Source organism: Paralichthys olivaceus, chromosome 11, assembly GCF_024713975.1.
Source record: "Paralichthys olivaceus isolate ysfri-2021 chromosome 11, ASM2471397v2, whole genome shotgun sequence".
NCBI classification, from domain to species: Eukaryota; Metazoa; Chordata; class Actinopteri; order Pleuronectiformes; family Paralichthyidae; genus Paralichthys; species Paralichthys olivaceus.
This window is the reverse complement of record NC_091103.1, coordinates 24,727,166-24,745,203: the sequence shown is the minus strand read 5'-3', so window position 1 is coordinate 24,745,203 and position 18,038 is coordinate 24,727,166. Positions and strand designations below refer to the sequence as shown.

The window sequence follows — 18,038 nt, the reverse complement described above, 5'->3', positions numbered from 1 at the left end:
TCCTGTATCATAAATACATGATTGAAATTTGAAACGAAAAAACTACTTCAAATATTAAGACAGATATGATAATGTTTATTGTGGATAGACCTCCTGTCTTCATAGGAAACTCTCCCTCACCAATATGACGGCTGCCTTAATATATCACACAACAGTGACTAAATATATACACTCAAATATGCAGAAATATATATACAAATGGGTCGTGGTCACCCTGCTCACAAGAAGAGTCGATACAAATTTTAACCTCTTAGGATGTTCACGACCTTGGATCTCAGAATTTTCTGAAAACTCTGACTTCACAAGTTGTGACATTTTTGCTCACAGAGGGCAGAGGCAACAGAAGTTTTAGATGAAGAGATGGTATTGTGGAATTCTAATTGATATTTCAACAGTCTAATCTTTTCCCTTTGTCATTTAGACCTTGCATTTTCTGTTTTAGAGATTATACATGACTTTCAACATTGGAACCACAAGTGCACGACTTTCATTGAAGGGCAGCATCACATGCAGCATTCTGATCGATACATCTTTCACTGCCATTTGGGGTTTGGTAAGACTGATAAATACATGGTAACAGGTGAGCTGCCAGTTGTCTGGATAAAAAGCTCTATTACATTTACATTCCACCGATTTCAATGTGTTTTACTGTATATTCAAGGGTTTAAAGGTTCAGTGTGTATAATTTAGTGACATCTAGTGGTGAAGTTGCATGTGTAGCTGAATACCCCTCACCTCGCCCTTCCCATTCCAACCATGACAGAGAATCTTTGGAAGTCTTCAGTTGTCATAAAAACTCAAAAGGTGTTTAGTTTGTCCAGTTTGGACGACTGTAAAAAAACATGGAGCCCTCCATGGAGAGGACCCACTCTCATGTAAATAATATTTATATCATAAAGAATAAGAATAAAGGGCCCATTGTAGGAAAGAGAAAAAAACAATCAATATAATTTAGATGATTATATACTTGTGAAAACATCAATAGGATTACTTTTGTATTCAATTTCTACCAATAGATCCCTTTCACCTAAATCTTACATGCTGGACCTTTAAGATTTTTTTGGGGATTAAAAAACGTTTTGTGTCGAGTTAGGCATACCTAGAGTATCAACATTTATGATATAATCACAGCTAGATGTAATTACAACAGGCTACATTAATTGAATTGCTGATGTTGTTAAAAAAAAAAATCATTGTTATTAGAAACTGTAAAATCTCAAAGTTTTGCATTTTCTTGTGAAAAGAATTGTTTAGTTTATATCTCCATCAGTACAGTTTTTCTTGTGCTCCAGGTCAGAACTGTAGAGTGTATACAGGTCAGAATATAGTTCATTCATTTTGAATTATTGGGGGAAATAATCTGAATAGTGCATCCTTATTGTTCTAGTCACTATTCTGTTTACAATTTTATTGTATAATTTACTACTTAGATTTCAATCAAGCTAGTGTTGTTAATATTATTTACAACAACAACAATGTTATTGTATTTTATTATTATTATTAAACTGTAAAATATGTTTTCTAATTTGACATCTTATTGTATTTATAAGATATGAAGAATAATAATATCTACTACCTTTATAATCGTCTGACTATATCTTAATCATTTTACTGCAGGCTGACAACCAGTGCCTCGCTATTTTACTTTGTTTGTTTTATTTATTTTACGCATTCATTTTAAAATTCCTTATAAGAAAAGAGTTATGATGCAGACTCCCCTCTATTTAGTCGCAACTATAGCCTTAACTGTTTGTGCTTATTGTAGATCATAAACCGGTGCATATATAAACATCCCACTGAAATCCGCTGAGAAATGTAAACGTTATACTGTAAAACTTTTTATTGCCAGTTTGTATCATCATGTGTTATTTTTTATGAAAACATTCTTTAATCATTTATCATTTTTCTCACAGAGCACATGGAGTTTGAAACTCAGCAGAAAACATTTGATGTGACATTTCTCGTGAAGTCCAGTATTGCGGATAAAAGTCCTGTGGACTTGGTTCAGCCCCGGGGGTTACAGGAAGTTGTAGCTGCCATGTTTGGCTGCTTTGTTGTAGATTCCTTGTAGGTTTCCTGCAGATTTTAGCCCAAGTCTTGCAATGGAGCCGAGCTGGAGTACGTTTTTATTTCAGGTAAGTGGTTCAGTTGAACATTAATCTGAGAAACCACATCAACGTTTCCGAAATGGCGTAAATGTTGTTTAGCAGATGTACTTTATCACTCCGTGAAAAGAATTAGTTAACCAAGCAAAACAATGGTGATAGCATTAGCCTGCTTGCTAACTCCACTGTGGGGGTTGCTTTAGCAAACTGCTAAGCAGCTTCACCAAACCCCAGTGTGAACGGTCTATAGAGACTCAGTGTCTCTGCCTCCATGGTGTTTGTTAAAGGTCTTCTTGCCACCGTGTCTCATTTTGCACTAAAATCCCAGCGGAGCTCGTTTCTGCTACCAGTGCTGATGATGCGCGCGTTAGCAACATGGCTAGTAGCTAGAGCTATTGCATGTTGGTGTGCTTAGCTAAATGGCTAATGGGCTAGCTAACCAGGATGCTTCATCGTCTGCAACAGATTAATTCAAGCCACAGCACAGGTCGGTGGGCAGCGGTTCGCTGTGACTTCCAGACTTAAACCAGTTAGTGGAAGACATTGAATTGACCAAAGTGAACGTGAAACCCCTTCATTACCGAGGAGTTAGCTAATGCTAACGCTGCAGCTCGAAGGCTGCTTTAGCACGCGGACTGCTGCTATTAAACCACGCGTAAGAGGCAAAACTACTTCTACCATGAACGTATGCTCACGGATCGCTCACTAGAAGTAGCAAAATAAATCTCTGCCATCATTGACCCCCCCACTTCAATTTGCTTTCACCAGCCACCTTGTAGCACTAAAAGTTTCAATGTGGCCTTTTGTTTGAATACAGAAAAAAATGTCCCGTTTACATCGCGTTGTAAGAAGGTATTTTACTTTGACACATCAAATGCACCCGGAAAGTATAGTTCAGTATTGTATTTATGTCCCTTGCTCACGATATATGCAAGTAACGCTGTGTGAAGTACTATCTGAGTTGAGATTCATTGGCGATGCAGGCCTGAAAAGAACCGTAGTTATTCCACCAAACCCTCAAAATAGGTTAGTAAAAAGCCTAAAATAAGCCACAGTCTGTTCAGTATATCCGTAATCGCCCGTGTTCGTCCTGCTCCTGACAAACTATAGCAGCTCAGTCAGTGCAGTCTCTCTACCTGTCAAATGCTTTGGCAAATACAAGAGCCTTCTGTCTTCTATCACCAGACTGCAAAGTTTCTGTCCTGTTTTAATATTGCCACAACTCAACAAGGTTTTGCTACTGTACAGTGTTACTGCAAGTGCATTGCAATGTCCTATGAAGTCATAAACATCTGTATAGTATGAATAGTTTCTCCTGCTCCCAGACAGTTGTCTTTTAATAACTTGAATCGTATTCAAATGGTTACTATGATTACTATACTATTGATGACATAAGTATTAACACAGAATGTGGATGATCTTATTAATATTATTCTCATCTTCCATTTGCATTCCCCTGTATGGCATCAAAATACATGTGAATATTGGCAACATTGATATATTGCAGGGTTTGTAATGTGTGATTGCTGTAATGAAAAACAAATCACTGCAACTAAGTCAGGGAATTGATGCACATTTGTTGCAGGAATCATTGAATGAAGTAAAATACCTGTGTAAAACTTAACATGCAGTCTAACCACTGGTGGTATTATTGGCGTGAGAGTTGAATTTGATGCCATGTTTGATAGTGTTGTGTGTCTCTGTGGAACTAAAAGTTAACCTCTTCCCTTAAGTTGTTTTGTACACTCTTTTGCAGCCTTGACAGGGCCTGGCATCAGTTTTGCTTTGTGAGGCATTTGGTAGTTTTAATTCGGTGGCAGATCATAGCTTGTGTTGTCAAGTGATTATTAGTATTACTGGATTGTGAGGCTGTTTTTGAGAGGATAGTAGTATTTCTATGGCAGGAGCTTAATACTAATTTGTGCTGCAGTACAATTTTGATCAAGTATTTGTGCTCACTGTTAGTATTGTTGCAATTTTGTTGTTTGTTATTTTTAAATTATATTTAATGTTTGTTTGACTCTTATTTCATTCTGATGTTATCAACAATTGTAGCAGCACTCAGTCAATGGTAGTTTTATATTTATAAAAATAAGAAAAGAACCCAGTATGATGACACATCCTCATTTGCCATACAATCATTTTCAAATGATCTGAAATGGAAATGTATGATTTCACATTTGAGACTGTTGATCTGACTTAAAGACACAGAATCACAGCCCATATACATTCACAGGACTTGATTTCATGAAGCTTCAGTTGCCATGGTATTTGTCATAGTTGACATGGTCAGAATAACTGGAGCTGGTGTTTAGGAGACTATTAAGAGTCTTATTATTGAGGGTCCAGTTGTTTATCTCACATCCATAAGGTAATATATTAAGTGTTGTTGTCATGCGATGATTCTGTTATGACTGCCCTACAAATATTGCTGTTTTTATCTTAACTCCTGGCCTTATTATCATTACCAAGATACTTTTTGTTGTGCTGTAATGTTTGTCTTTTCTTTAAACCATTATCATTTTATTTATTACCTCTTTGATGGCACAATTTATAGCTAAACAACATTTTTCAAAGAAGCAGAAAAATCTGCAAATTCTAAATAACACCATAGCTCCTTAAATTTATTTTTTAGTGTTAGCTGTTTTCATCTGGGGATTGTAAAGTGTCAGTTGAAAGGCAGTGTGTGTATAACAGCTTTGTAGACATAACTTTCTTTCAAATGGGACGCTGTTGTGGTGATTCCGTATCCCGCTGTGGGCGGACAAAAAAACAATGACGGGCGAATTTTTATTTGTACTATTTCTTGTCAATTTCCATGGTCCTAATTCTTTTTCAGTGGTTTCATTTTGAAGGGGACCCCAGCCTTCACAGCAGATTTGTATCAAAATCATCAGAGTGAGTGTGATAAAACAGCAGGCCACTCTCTCTTTTCTTGCTGAAAAAGGGTGTATGTTTGGCCATCCCAGACTTGCCTACACATATGCTAGGAGAAATGCTAATTGCGGTAATGATTTTGTTTGAGTACAGCTACAGTGTGGCAGATATAAAAGCGAGTCGACAACCTGTGACGGCCCCCAGCTCACTCCACCATGCTAAAACAAATGCTGTGGCCGTCTGCACCAAGTAGGGACACCCCCCCTCTTCCGGGGGCCATAAGTGCATCAGTGCTTGGATTTGTGTCTTCCATAAAAGAACACGGGGGGGGGGGGGGGGCAGCACTTGGGATCCTGGCCCCCTCAAACCACATCCCCCCTCCTGACTGACCGGGTTGGGATGCTTGGCTGAACCTGAAAAGCCATGGGTCAGGTCTTTAACCCTGCCCAATGGCGATTACAGAAAAGAACAAGGCTGTCTCAATCGCCAGGCTCTGAGCTGACCTGTTGTAAAGTTGCTGGTTACAATGTGAATCTCTGCTTTCTCCCCAGCCAAAATATTCATATAAGCCCCCACCTTCTGTTCGTCCTATCCCACTGGGGATCTGCCGTGACCAATCAGACAATGCCTGCCAGCAGCTGCAGACTTAAGATGTCCTCCCTACAGTTTTTTTTATCAACTGCTGTTGGGTAGCATTTTCTGTGCTTGTCATTGTGATATTTATGTGACTGGAATATTTTTCTTTTCTTTATTGTTCTTTTATCATCTATGTAGATTTTGTTATTTAAGATTTTTCAAGATATTAAGATGTGTGATTCCCCCCCCCCCCCCCCCCCCCCCCCCCCCAAATCTTATGTATTCCTCTGCAGAACACCTGCTAAACTACTAGTCCAATATCTTTCTTTGGTATCTTTAAATATAATCTATTCTCATACCAAAAATGACATAAATTGCTCAAGAAAACAAGTCTAGAGCTTTATTTGGTGGTTTCCCATGTGGACACATGAGGCAACCAACAAATCTTTATTTATATATTTATATACATGATGGCTGGTGACTCTGCAATAGTCACTTAAGCCTGTACACTCTAGTGAGGCTTTGCTTAATCTTTGGTTTAAGGTGGTTTCTTAACATTGTACATGGTTCTGTCTCTCATTACAGCAGGCCAATGAGGCTCTGCATCACCAGCACCAAGTAGCCGGAAACAGCCTCTTGCCTTTGCTCAATTCTGGAACAGAGCCACCTGATCAGAAACCGGTGCTGCCCATTCCATTGGACCAGAAACCCCCTGTCAGTGCTGCAGAACTTCTTAAAGACAATGTGGCCAGTGGGACTGGAGGAGGTGGTGGTGGGCCTCCAGTAACCATGGTCAAAAAGGAGCCCAAGTCAAAGACGCCCTTTATCTGCGGATACTGCAACAAGGCTTTCCGAGACAGCTACCACCTGCGGCGGCACGAATCCTGCCACACAGGCATCAAGATGGTTTCACGGCCTAAGAAGACTCAAACAGCCCCCACCATGGTGCCGCTAATATCCACTGTACCACGTGAAAATAGCGGAAACCCTTCATATATTACTACTGTAGCTGGTATCTTGACTACAGCCACCACGTCAACAGCCACAGGTACGAGCATCATGACCCCAATGCAACACCAACAGCAGCAGAGCATCCCTAAAAAGCCCCCCAAACCAGTGAAAAAGAATCACGGTTGCGACATGTGTGGTAAAGCCTTCAGAGATGTATATCACCTCAACCGCCACAAGCTGTCGCACTCTGATGAGAAGCCGTTTGAGTGTCCCATCTGCCAGCAGAGGTTTAAGAGGAAGGACCGCATGACATACCATGTCCGCTCCCATGATGGTGGAGTTCACAAGCCTTACATCTGTTCTGTCTGTGGGAAGGGCTTCTCCAGGTATTTGGACATTACAGCCTTTTCTATCTACCTGGCACCAGTTGAAAATAAAACCCACCATATCTAATAATAGACAGTTACTTGCTATTTGATGTTTTTCATGAAGAATATGTTGAAATCAATATTTGTGAAACTTAAAAATGAGATGTTCCCATCAAGTTTTTCCATAAGCCCTTTCCTGGTTAGACACCTTTATTTACGATGGTGTCCCTGGGTGAATCAATCAATTAATTTTGAGTTGTTTTTTTTGGAATGTATTCAGCTGTAGAAGGGCATTGGCATTGTATTTGTTAATCAATCCGCTTTAACTGCCAAACAAATAACAAAGTGGTGTTAAAAGAACTTGCTGTTCAGCTGTTGGCATTCTTGAAACACTTTACATTGGACACAGTCAGATGTTTGAATGACATGATACAATGCTGACATGTCCAATCTTTTGACTCTGATGCAATCAACAACATGACTGCATATCCCTATGAAATATTCTGCCATGTTACCCAGCCAATATCATTTATGTGACTGGAATGATCCTTCTAGTACAGCTAAAGTTAAAGAATTTCCTGTCTCTTACGTGTCTTCTTCTGAATTTGCAGACCTGATCACCTAAGCTGTCATGTCAAGCATGTCCATTCCTCAGAGAGGCCATTCAAGTGCCAAGTAACAGTAAGTCTAGACTCGGTCTCCTCTGCAATATTGATATAATGTTTGCTCTGCAATTAGTCTTGTTATTGTTGATACACACAGGAACATGATTGAGATCTCTAATCACTGTTGGTGCAGGTCTTACCATTTCTGAGCAGATCATAATAGTCCCCATTTCTCTTTCTCAGGCTTGTACCTCCGCCTTCGCTACCAAAGACCGTCTGCGCTCCCATATGATCAGGCACGAAGGCAAAGTGACCTGCAACATCTGTGGCAAAATGCTTAGTGCTGCCTATATCACAAGTCACCTCAAGACACATGGCCAGGCCAGCTTCAGCAACCCATGTAACAATAAAGGTAGGCCTCATGTCTACTTGTCCTCGTCTTTCTTTACTTCACACTTGGGTGTGTGTCCCTCCAATATCCACAACATCCCAAACAGTTTTTAAAGTCATGGCTCAGACAATGGCTGATGACCTTGGCCAGAGGGGAGACACTGAAGCTGAGTACAGCCGTTACCTGGATGAAAATAACTGACAATGGTTTAGAAGATTCAGACATAGTCTGCTGTGCTGCTAGTTGTCCCAGTGGGCAAAGGGTGAGGGGGTGGAAAAGTTGTAGTCCTGTTACAGCGTCACTGAGCTTGATTTCTCAGCCTTTAAAGCAAATAGAAACACAAAATAAATACCATCTGAAAGTGTCAATATTTCCCTTTTGTTCTTAACCATTTCCTTGGCTCTAATGTTCATCACTATTTTTTTATTAAACTCAAAAAATTCAAACAATTGAACTGAACAGAAATCACTGATTGACAAATTGGACAAAACAGGATCCAATGATGAAAAAATAAAACCTCAAGCTCAGACAAATTAAACTACATGTGTGCCTCAACCATGTACTACGCTACTGAGGTATGCCCTCAAGAAATGTACTTTCAATATGTATATATTTTTATATTATAAAGATTTTTAATTGGACTGTGTAATAGAATTTTAATGTTACCTTAACCACCTATCAACATGTTTTTGAGATTTAAAAATACATTGTCATGTCAGGAGACAGATAATATGTTCACATATGACCAACAATTCCTCCAAAAATATTAAATATACTGAAATATTATCAAAATATTAATCTAACAGCGGTGACATAGACCAGACAGAGTTGACCCATATCTGATGGTGTTGACAAAAACTTGAATTTGTTCTCAAATACATCGAATCAATCAATTATAGCATTAAAACAAAAACAAACAATAAATAGGTTGTTAATAAACATTTTATTCACATTTAAGTGTGCACTTTATTTTGACTTTGAATTCCTTTGGCCTCACAGTTTTATATTTCAGACCAAATTGCCTCATTTAGCCCAGCAGCTGGTATTGGCTATTTCCAATTCTTTCTCATTTACCTCTGTTCTCTTTCACTAAAATCCATTATTTGCTTTATTTCTTCTTCCCTAACTCCCTGTCTCTCCTGTCTTAGAAATTCTTCTTTTAATTCTGGCTGTGTACTGATTTTCTCTCTTTGATACTCCCTGTTCCTCCATATAAGAATATTGCCTAGCTGGACTAAAATGCACAGAAAGAACACTCAATATTATTAATCATATTTTCCTGTACTAGATAGTGAGTATGCCTTCTGGGTTTATTAACACCAACAATAACACTTAAGAACAGGTTGGACCTGACTTCACATAAAATGTGTGTGTGTGTGTGTGTGTGTGTGTGTGTGTGTGTGTGTGTGTGTGTGTGTGTGTGTGTGTGTGTGTGTGTGTGTGTGTGTGTGTGTGTGTGTGTGTGTGTGTGTGTGTGTGTGTGTGTGTGTGTGTGTGTGTGTGTGTGTGTGTGTGTGTGTGTGTGTGTGTGCGTGCGTCCGTCCGTCCGTGTGTCCCCGTCCGTGTGTGTGTCCTCTACACCCATTGCTCTGAAGATACTACTCTCTTGTGTGTTGGTTCAGATTACATGGGGTTGTGATTGGGCACATATGCAACAGGCAACTGTGGCAGTGTGTGAGGTTGGGCAGGGAGACCTGTCGTGGGTCTGTCTTTGCATATCGCAAAGCATGGACGCCTGGACCGCGGTTGCGGTTTGGGTTCGAGAATCATTACAGCCCTACCTGTTACTGTAGCTTATCTAACAAATAGTTGCATTGTGCTATTTACACGAACAATTCCAAAACTTTACTAAAATACTTTGAAAGTATGTTTTGACCATTAGAATACACACAACACAGACAGACAAACTCACAAACTGGTTAATCATTAAATTTGCACATCATTAATTTTGGTGAATGCATTCTGTGTATTGTGTCGAATAATATCCCTGCAAAGTGACTTCAAATGAGGCTTAGCTTCATACAGAAACAAAATTTAAAGCTTGATCATGACAGCTGTTACTGTCAAACACTGTTACTAAGTTGAAAAAAACCTTCCTAATTACTGTCAATTATGAAGCTATAAGAGTATTAGTTCTTTGTATTTGGACTTTCTTTACAGAGATGACATTCATAGAAAGCTTTTTGTTTTGCGTTTTTGACCCCCAAAACTGTAGGGGCAGAAACAAAATATATAGCTCCACCCCATATACAAACAACCTGACTATGCCCAATTGTTGAAGATGACACCCAGATGATGGCACTGCTGCCCTGTGCTCTTGTAACCCCATATGTGTCTGTATTTCTGAATAGGCATAAGTGACTGGCAGTGGAACCACTCAGGGCCACGAAAAGGTAATCCAGTAGCTAGTAACAGAAACCCCTTAACACTCAATTATAACCTCTGCAAATCTGCAAAATACACGTGGCCAGTTTTTCTTCACATTGTACCATGTCACTCAAGTATAGAAGCATTTATCTTCTCTGAGGACTGGTGACATTAAGGTTTCTCTGATTTGAAGATGCAGTTTAGCATATTATGCTAATGTAAGGTTAAATTCCATGAAGCAGGATCAGTAGAACAAACTGGACCATAACACTGAGCCTAGATTCACACTAACTGACCTTACATCAGATGCTATATTTCTTTACCTAACTGTAATTTTACTTTGACCTGATTGATAACTCAGCTTTTTAAACCACTATAAGAAATCAGAAATACAAACTATAGAAGCAAACATTTCTGAAGACTGGGACTTCCCAGTCGAGATTGGATCAGAAATGACCCTGCAGAGAGCTGATGCACTCAGCATGGGCCAGACAATGTGACAGTGAGCCTGTGATATGCTGTCCCTGACCTCATCTGAGATGGTCTGTAGTGTGAATCCAGGAAAACATGGAGACTAAGATGTCCTTTATAATGTGTAACTGTTTAAAATGAAAGTTTTGAATAAAAACAATAGACAGCTGGTTAGTCTATTGATCCTGCTTTTTGAATTTACCCCTCAGGTGAGTTGACAGTAGGAGAGATTTTAAATAACTCCTTCCAAGTCCTAATTGACAACTCTCACAAAGGTAGGTTTCTTCAACAATATTACCACAGTTGACATAAAGTATTCATAACATTATTGACATTTTCAGTGACCCGGCTAAACGGCCAAGAATTGAGAGGGCTGTTGGCTTTCCTTGTTTTGGAGGGGTAGTACATTTCTACAAGGTTGACAATCCTTAAATTGACTCTTGTGTCTCTTTTCTTTTCTTAACACAGATGCCAACAATGTGCATAACAACTCAGCCACCACAACGCCGGTCAGCAACTCGGCAGCCATTACTTCATCTTTGAACCGGGTCGGCCATGCCAGCAACCCAGTCACCATCGCTGCGCAGATGAACATCGCCACCAGCACGGTCAACATCACGTCACAAGTCAACCTGCAGCACCCTGTCACCATTACCGGCCCAGTAAACCTGGCCTCTGTCAACATACCGACAACAGCACACATGAATATTGCCCACCCAGTTGCTATCACCACTCCCATGTCCATGAATATCACCGGGCCACTCAACATTGCCATGCGGCCTATGGAGAGCATGCCTTTTCTATCCCAAGTTCTGCCTTCCTCCCCTCCTTGGTAGAACTGTGTTAGCCCATGTAACCGCAGATAATGTTTAAACTGCCCAATAATACATCAGCCTGTCAAATATTAAATATCTCTCAAAATGGTTGACATTCAATTTAAAAAGGTGTTGATGTTATCCGACCACAAAAATAGTAACCAATGATCACTACTTGCAGGAGCCATTATTATGGCAAATGTTTACAGTTGTCATGTAACAGGATTTTATGTGGTGGGGTGGAGATGGTCTTCAGCAACTGATGTGATTGGCCTCCACTCTCCAAAGTCAACTTGTCACACTTGGATAGACATTAAATTTCTTACTGCCTGAATGACATGAATGTAGTCAAAGGCTGCAGAGCATTTAAGAGACCGTATTTCACATGTCAGCATAACATGACCTCATGGGATACAGTTACTGTGTAAATAATGACAATTTTATACCAAAGATTTTCTAACTATAGGGTTTCCACCGAATTATATATTTTGAAAGATTACTAGAAAACCTTTAAACAGCATTAGACCATCAAGGAACAAAAGTTTTCTTTAGAAACCCAGAGTCATGAACCTGGTGAGGTGTCCCATTCACCTCTGGACCACCACTGGAACTGTGAGAGGAGGGTTTGACATGTGGAGCCTGACTAATTTTACAGTAGCAGCCAACATGTTCAAATGTTGCATCTTTCCCAAGACTCATCATGTACAGTATGTTGCAATAATAATGCTACTTATTGCAGCAATTCAATATGTGATACGTTTATTAATGTTTACCCGCTTGCATTAGTGACAGCTAATCGTGAATCTCATAACTCTTCAAAACCAAAAGTTCCATTTCTTACACTTTGACATGGTTAGAATTATTGGGCAGTTAATACATTTTCAGCTGCTGCATTTTCACCTATGTTTTGCTTGTTTTTATCCCTTGCTCTCCCCTTTTTACAAACGTGAGCAGTTTGTGTTAATATGACAGTTAGTTGACAGTTAGCTGGCTCACTGCAGCAGTGACAGCAGTTAACACAATATATGCTGTGAGAGTCAAACCCTCTGAGGGTGTTTTTGCACCTACACTTTTCAGTCTGGTTTAATCGGACTCTTGGCGCGATTTATTGGGACATGTGTGAACACACTGATCACTCCAAATCTACACCACCAAGACCCTTTAGAGGGGGTCGTTTTAGTCTGGTCCTAAACAAATTCTGGAGGGTTTATTTGTGGTGGCAACATGGTCCCACATGGGTTTGTGAGCTTTGCATTTTGGAATGCAGTGCACAAACTGTAGCAGCTTGTGTAGTAATTGTACTAACAGCAAATCAGTCTTGCTTGGATCAGTGATAAGAAACAAGGTACCTTCCAACAGTTTTTACTTTTTGCCCCAAAATATCTGACCAGTTGGTGGAGAGAATATTCATGTGGTTTGTAGTGATGCATTTTGGCTCTGGATTTTATGTGTGAATAGAAACCGAACAAAGGAAAAAGAGCCAAGTTCACAAACTCACCGACTGAATCGGACCAAAGCAAACAAACTATAGGTGTGAAAATGCCCTCAGAGCCCTTTCCCCACAATTCTTTAACTTCTCTTCAGCCACTGAAGTGTCAGGTCTTGTAAAAATGACTAGTTGAAATTGATTTCTTCAACTGGCCATCTGACTTCAAACATGGATGACGTGTGAGAACTTAATTATACCCGAGGCATTGTTTAGCAACTGCGTCAATGGAATCGATTGCCAGAGTTGTTCCGAATGGCTTCCTCTTGAGGCATATTTTTTCATGTTCATGTTTTTTCCTATTGTTATTTTAGTGGACTTATCAGTATTTAATAGTTAATGTATTTTAAAGTTTAATTACAGAAAAACAAAGCTTCCACATTGGGGAAGAGTGAGTGATATTGTGGATTTCACTGATGGTTCAAAGGCTGGTTAGATCCATCAGCTTCTACCATGTCTGTATTTTGAAATAGCTGGAAACCAGTCACTCCTCACTGCTGGATATTCTACATAAGTTTATCTGTGACATTTGTTAGGACTTTTTTTATGTATTTATATCAGGACAGGACAGTTGAAGGTACAACTAGGAGGAAGTGTCTTGTACTGAAAGCACGTCCTCTAGTGTTGCCCTTAAAATGGCAGTATTATCATACGTCAAATGATTTGAAATTTTGAATACTGAGGACTTATGTAACTGTAGAGGTCAGAAGAGCTGCACAGTGGCTCATGAGACTTGTGCTGTGGAAGCATTTCCAAAGTTAACTATTTTGGTATGTTTGTATGGTTAGGTTGTTTACTTTAGCAGGTATAGGATCCCATCACTGTCAGTCAAACTCAGGAAGGTTACTGAGAATAGTCTTTTAAACCATGTTCAACAATTTACACACTGACCATTTCTTTGTAAATATGAAACACTATTTTATTGCCTTTTACCTGTGAGAGAGTGAACCTCTCTACTTACCACAGGCTAGCAATGCAAGAACTAAATCACCACTGGTGTGGCCGTCCATCCTGGAGAGGACAGAGAAATGAGCAGAGGCTAATGAAAGGATAAGAAAGGTGACAGTTTCTTTGATAATAAGCAATTTGCAAAAAGGGCCAAAAACCAACAATTCACATGCCAACAAGTACCATCTGTAGCAAGCTACAGCTTGATATCCAGGAGCTTGTGCTTCCATTATCACACACAATTCCATCGTTGTCCAAAAACAATTAAAATGCATGAAGGAGCTTTACTGTTTAGTTGACACTTCTTATTTGAGATAAACACTGAGGCCCTATTCAGACCTGGTATCATAACCTGTTTCAGGACATCTGTTTCCTCAGCTCATCTGGGGTAGTCTGGGACACGTGTCCACATTCTTATAATGCCAACAGACCTGCCTGTAAACCCAGACTGAATAAAAAAAAACATAATTTGGTCTTTATGAACAGAAATGTATAATTACAACTGGACATACATTTCAATGCCAGGTATGAACTGATGAAATCAGAGCTGAACACTTAAAGCTTCAGTGCGTAAGATTCAGATGAAAGGGATCTATTGGCATAATAGAATATAAAATAATCCTCATGATGTTTTCACTAGTGTGTTCAATCAAAACTGTACAAATGTTTTCTTTACCCTAGAATGGGCACTTTATATTTAAATACTTTATATTTAAATACTTTATATTTACATTGAGGGGGTCCTCTCTATGGAGGCCGCCATGTTTCTTTACAGTATGCCAGACTGGACAAACTAAACACCTTTTGAGTTTTTCAGACAGCTGAAGTTTACCACAGGTTCTCTGTCGTGTTTGGAAGGGGAGGGTGAAGTGAGGCTTATTCAGCTGCAACATGCAACTTCACCACTAGGTGTCACTAAATTCTACACACTGTACCTTTAAGATTAGATCACCTGATACAGTTGTTATAACCAGATCTGAACAGGTTCTCAGTGTTATTCATGTCATTGCTTTATGTAGTGCTTTGCATCTGAAGATGAATTCTTGTTGAAAACATACTGATCGTGTTACATGTCACACAGTATGGCTCTTGTATATTTGTTAATCTTTCTCCCATGGTACAGTGGAAGCCTTGTCAGGCTGTAGCTACATAGATCCAACTTTTCAGCATGCTGAACTCATTGTTGGTTAGAGCCTCTTCAGGGAAATTGTCAGTTATAAAGAGGTGAGGTAATTTCAGACTTGTCCTTTTTAATCTGAATTCTCTGTAGATCTCACTTGCATTGCTCATTGTTTATTTGTAGTAGTTATTTTACTTTTTTTTCCTGGCAGTTGATCTTAACAGGTAAATGGAGGCTGTGATCACAAAGAATGTATTCAAAGCTCAGGTGTACCTGGAAAAAGCAACAGTGTAGGAGTGTTATCCATGTTGCCAAGATACAGATTGGTCGATAACCTGTGTGTGATGGTTTGAACATCATCTGTTCGACCACTGAACTATTCAGTGAAGGCAACAGAGAACACCAGAACGCAGGACCCCCTCATCCAAGCAGCTCTCACTGGGATCTGGGAGACATTGGTCAGGTTAGCTGATTGCAAAATCACCAGAACATCATGACAGCTACAACACAGTGGCACACAAAGAGAAATATCAAAAGACCAAGCTACCTGGTCCAGTGAGACTCTTGATCAGGGCTGAGAGGTCTAATAAATCCTGGACCCTGTATGTTGTATTGGTCTTATAGGGACGTGGAGCAAACATAAGAGGGGTGATTTGATTCCAGAGCGGAGCTGAACACAACAGCAGATGAAGGTCCTCCAGCCGCCTCCTCACTTCAGACCAGAGCTTTATCTCTCAAAGACACCTTTTTTTTGGTGTGTCTGTAGTGACAAGGCCATGAAAGAAATCAAGCATGAGCAATCACATACTCTATCAATCAATGAGAGACGCGGGTGTGATTGTCGGATCGGCTCTTTTTGAATGTCGTCTGATGCAGCCCCTCCAATTCCAACTTGAAATGAGGAGTTGTCAGATTCTGTTACATGAGCTGATTCATTTGAGTTTAGCTTATGACCAAGTGGAATCCTTCAAATTCACATAAACACACCTTCTGTTAATGAAGGAGAGAAATAAGTCAGAATATTGATATGAGGGCTGCGATGTGTCATTCGCAATTACTGGAAACACTTGGTGCACTTCACTTGAATACTTGGTTTTGCTTTTCATGGACAGTGACTGAACAAAGGTGTGGACATGTTCACGTGTCTTGTGATCTCAGCCTCACAAACTGTCCCACAGTTCCCTAGCTTTGTGTGTGTGTACGTGTGTGTATGTGTGCGCGTGTGTGTGTGCATGTGCATGTATGTGCGCTGAGTGTGTGGTTGACAGCCTTTTTTCAGTGCAGGAACTCTGAAGCACTTGCAGCAAACTGTAGGATGTGCACACTACAGAAGAGTGGTACTTATCAAGGGCATTTCAGTTTAATGGGATAAGGGGATGATCTGTGTTTGTTTAAGTTCATTCGGCCACATCTGCATTTAGTTTGGCCCATTAATTTAGCTGTATGCATGCCGACTCTGTCCATCAAGGGAAATGCTCTGATGTGGAATGGCATTATGATCTTTGAAACCATTTCATTAACCATCTTTGTTATTATTTTTTTATCCAATGTTGCATGTGGATGACTGAGCTAGTCCAGAGTAGGTTTGAGTTCAAGAACCGTATTAGAAGACTAGTGACTTATGAAAACAAAACACTAAAAAAATTAGTATGAAAGGAAGCGTGTGGCGTCATTTGTCCTTCTCCAGTGGCCGTAAACATGTGTGCCTAATATACTTTGCAAGACTTTTCCTCATGTCAATGCTTCCTCCTCTAGATGTGCTGTGTGATGGAACAGTTTTGTGAAGGAAGCCTTCATCAGTTTAGACAGCCGAGGGCCACGGTCTGGCAACCAAACAATATTGTGATTAGCTTTTTGTTTTTATTATTATTATGTTTAAACCTAATGATTGTGACGTTATCATATTCTCTTTAAGAACAACCTTGAAACATGAATTGCAATCTTAAAGTCAAGGTCATAAATGTATCAGTTACATTCAACCATGTGGTTTAAGTTTTTAATTTGACTCCAACCTAATGTGAAAAGCAAACCATTTATTGGCCGAACTATGATTTGGAAGATGATTTTTATTTTCTGTGAAGTTTGTATGATGAATTTGGCAGATGTGAAGGCAAATGAATGTATATCTTTGTACAAACCATTTAGTTCAGAGGACATGTTAGTTATGACAGACATGCAAGAAAAAAATAACCTTTTATAAATCTTTTTGTATTAGAACATTAACAATGGTAATTTTGTATATACGAAGGCTAGGCTTTCTGATTAGCAGAAAGGTAAAACATTCCTACATTTTTTTTAAATGTATGTCCATTGAGAATAATTATGTAAACATATGCGCAATGTTTTATGTGCCTTTTATTTGGGTTTGTCTAAATAAAAGAAAACAATAAAACATGATTGTGGACTCTCCATACTGAGTGGTACAGAGGAAATAAATGCTGTCCATCTCACCTGAATCTTGGGACTTATCCATCCACTCCCCACCCCAGCACTCAACACATTCGCCTAATCAGGAGAGATGTACTCTTCTGGATGTGCTCGCGTTTCGTAGCTTTTCCTGAAGATTAGGGGGGCTGCTGAGGTGGCCCCTAAAGTCTCCTGTGTGTGTGTGCGTGCTTATGGGTGTTTCTGGTCTCAATGCTCCTCAGTGTCTTCACAGTTTCAACTTCAGGGGATTTTGTGACAATTCATGGTCTGTATGTGAATACGAAAACATTTCTGTGTTTTTTCATTCATCGACTATTAAACTTGGGAAATATGGGTTTTGTTAATTGTGTCTTTGGTGAACACACAGTGGTTAACTGACATCTGAATGAGAATTATTTATTAATAAGAATGATAGTAACTTGAACACTTAACACTAGGGACAAAAAGAAAAAAAACTCTTTTTTATATTTGCTGCTGTACAATGTAAAGGAATGGAGTTTACTCTCATACTACACATGCATTCTATACGCT

The 18,038-nt window shown here is 39.5% G+C and overlaps 1 protein-coding gene across 3 annotated transcripts; it reads left to right on the top strand.

The window, feature by feature from the left end:
- Positions 1-1,974: 1,974 nt before the first annotated feature.
- LOC109630349 (vascular endothelial zinc finger 1) lies at positions 1,975-17,840 on the top strand. 3 transcript variants are annotated; one of them, XM_020088505.2, is made up of 7 exons: positions 1,975-2,135; positions 6,144-6,895; positions 7,489-7,558; positions 7,726-7,894; positions 10,225-10,266; positions 10,921-10,986; positions 11,180-17,477. In XM_020088505.2, the coding sequence occupies exons 1-7, from the start codon at positions 2,103-2,105 to the stop codon at positions 11,545-11,547; spliced, it is 1,500 nt and encodes a 499-aa protein (XP_019944064.1). In that variant the 5' UTR covers positions 1,975-2,102; the 3' UTR covers positions 11,548-17,477. The 3 variants fall into 3 exon arrangements, with proteins under 3 accessions (XP_019944064.1, XP_019944065.1, XP_019944066.1); XM_020088506.2 differs by lacking the exon at positions 10,921-10,986; XM_020088507.2 differs by lacking the exons at positions 10,225-10,266; positions 10,921-10,986 and having other exon boundaries at positions 11,180-17,840.
- Positions 17,841-18,038: the final 198 nt, after the last annotated feature.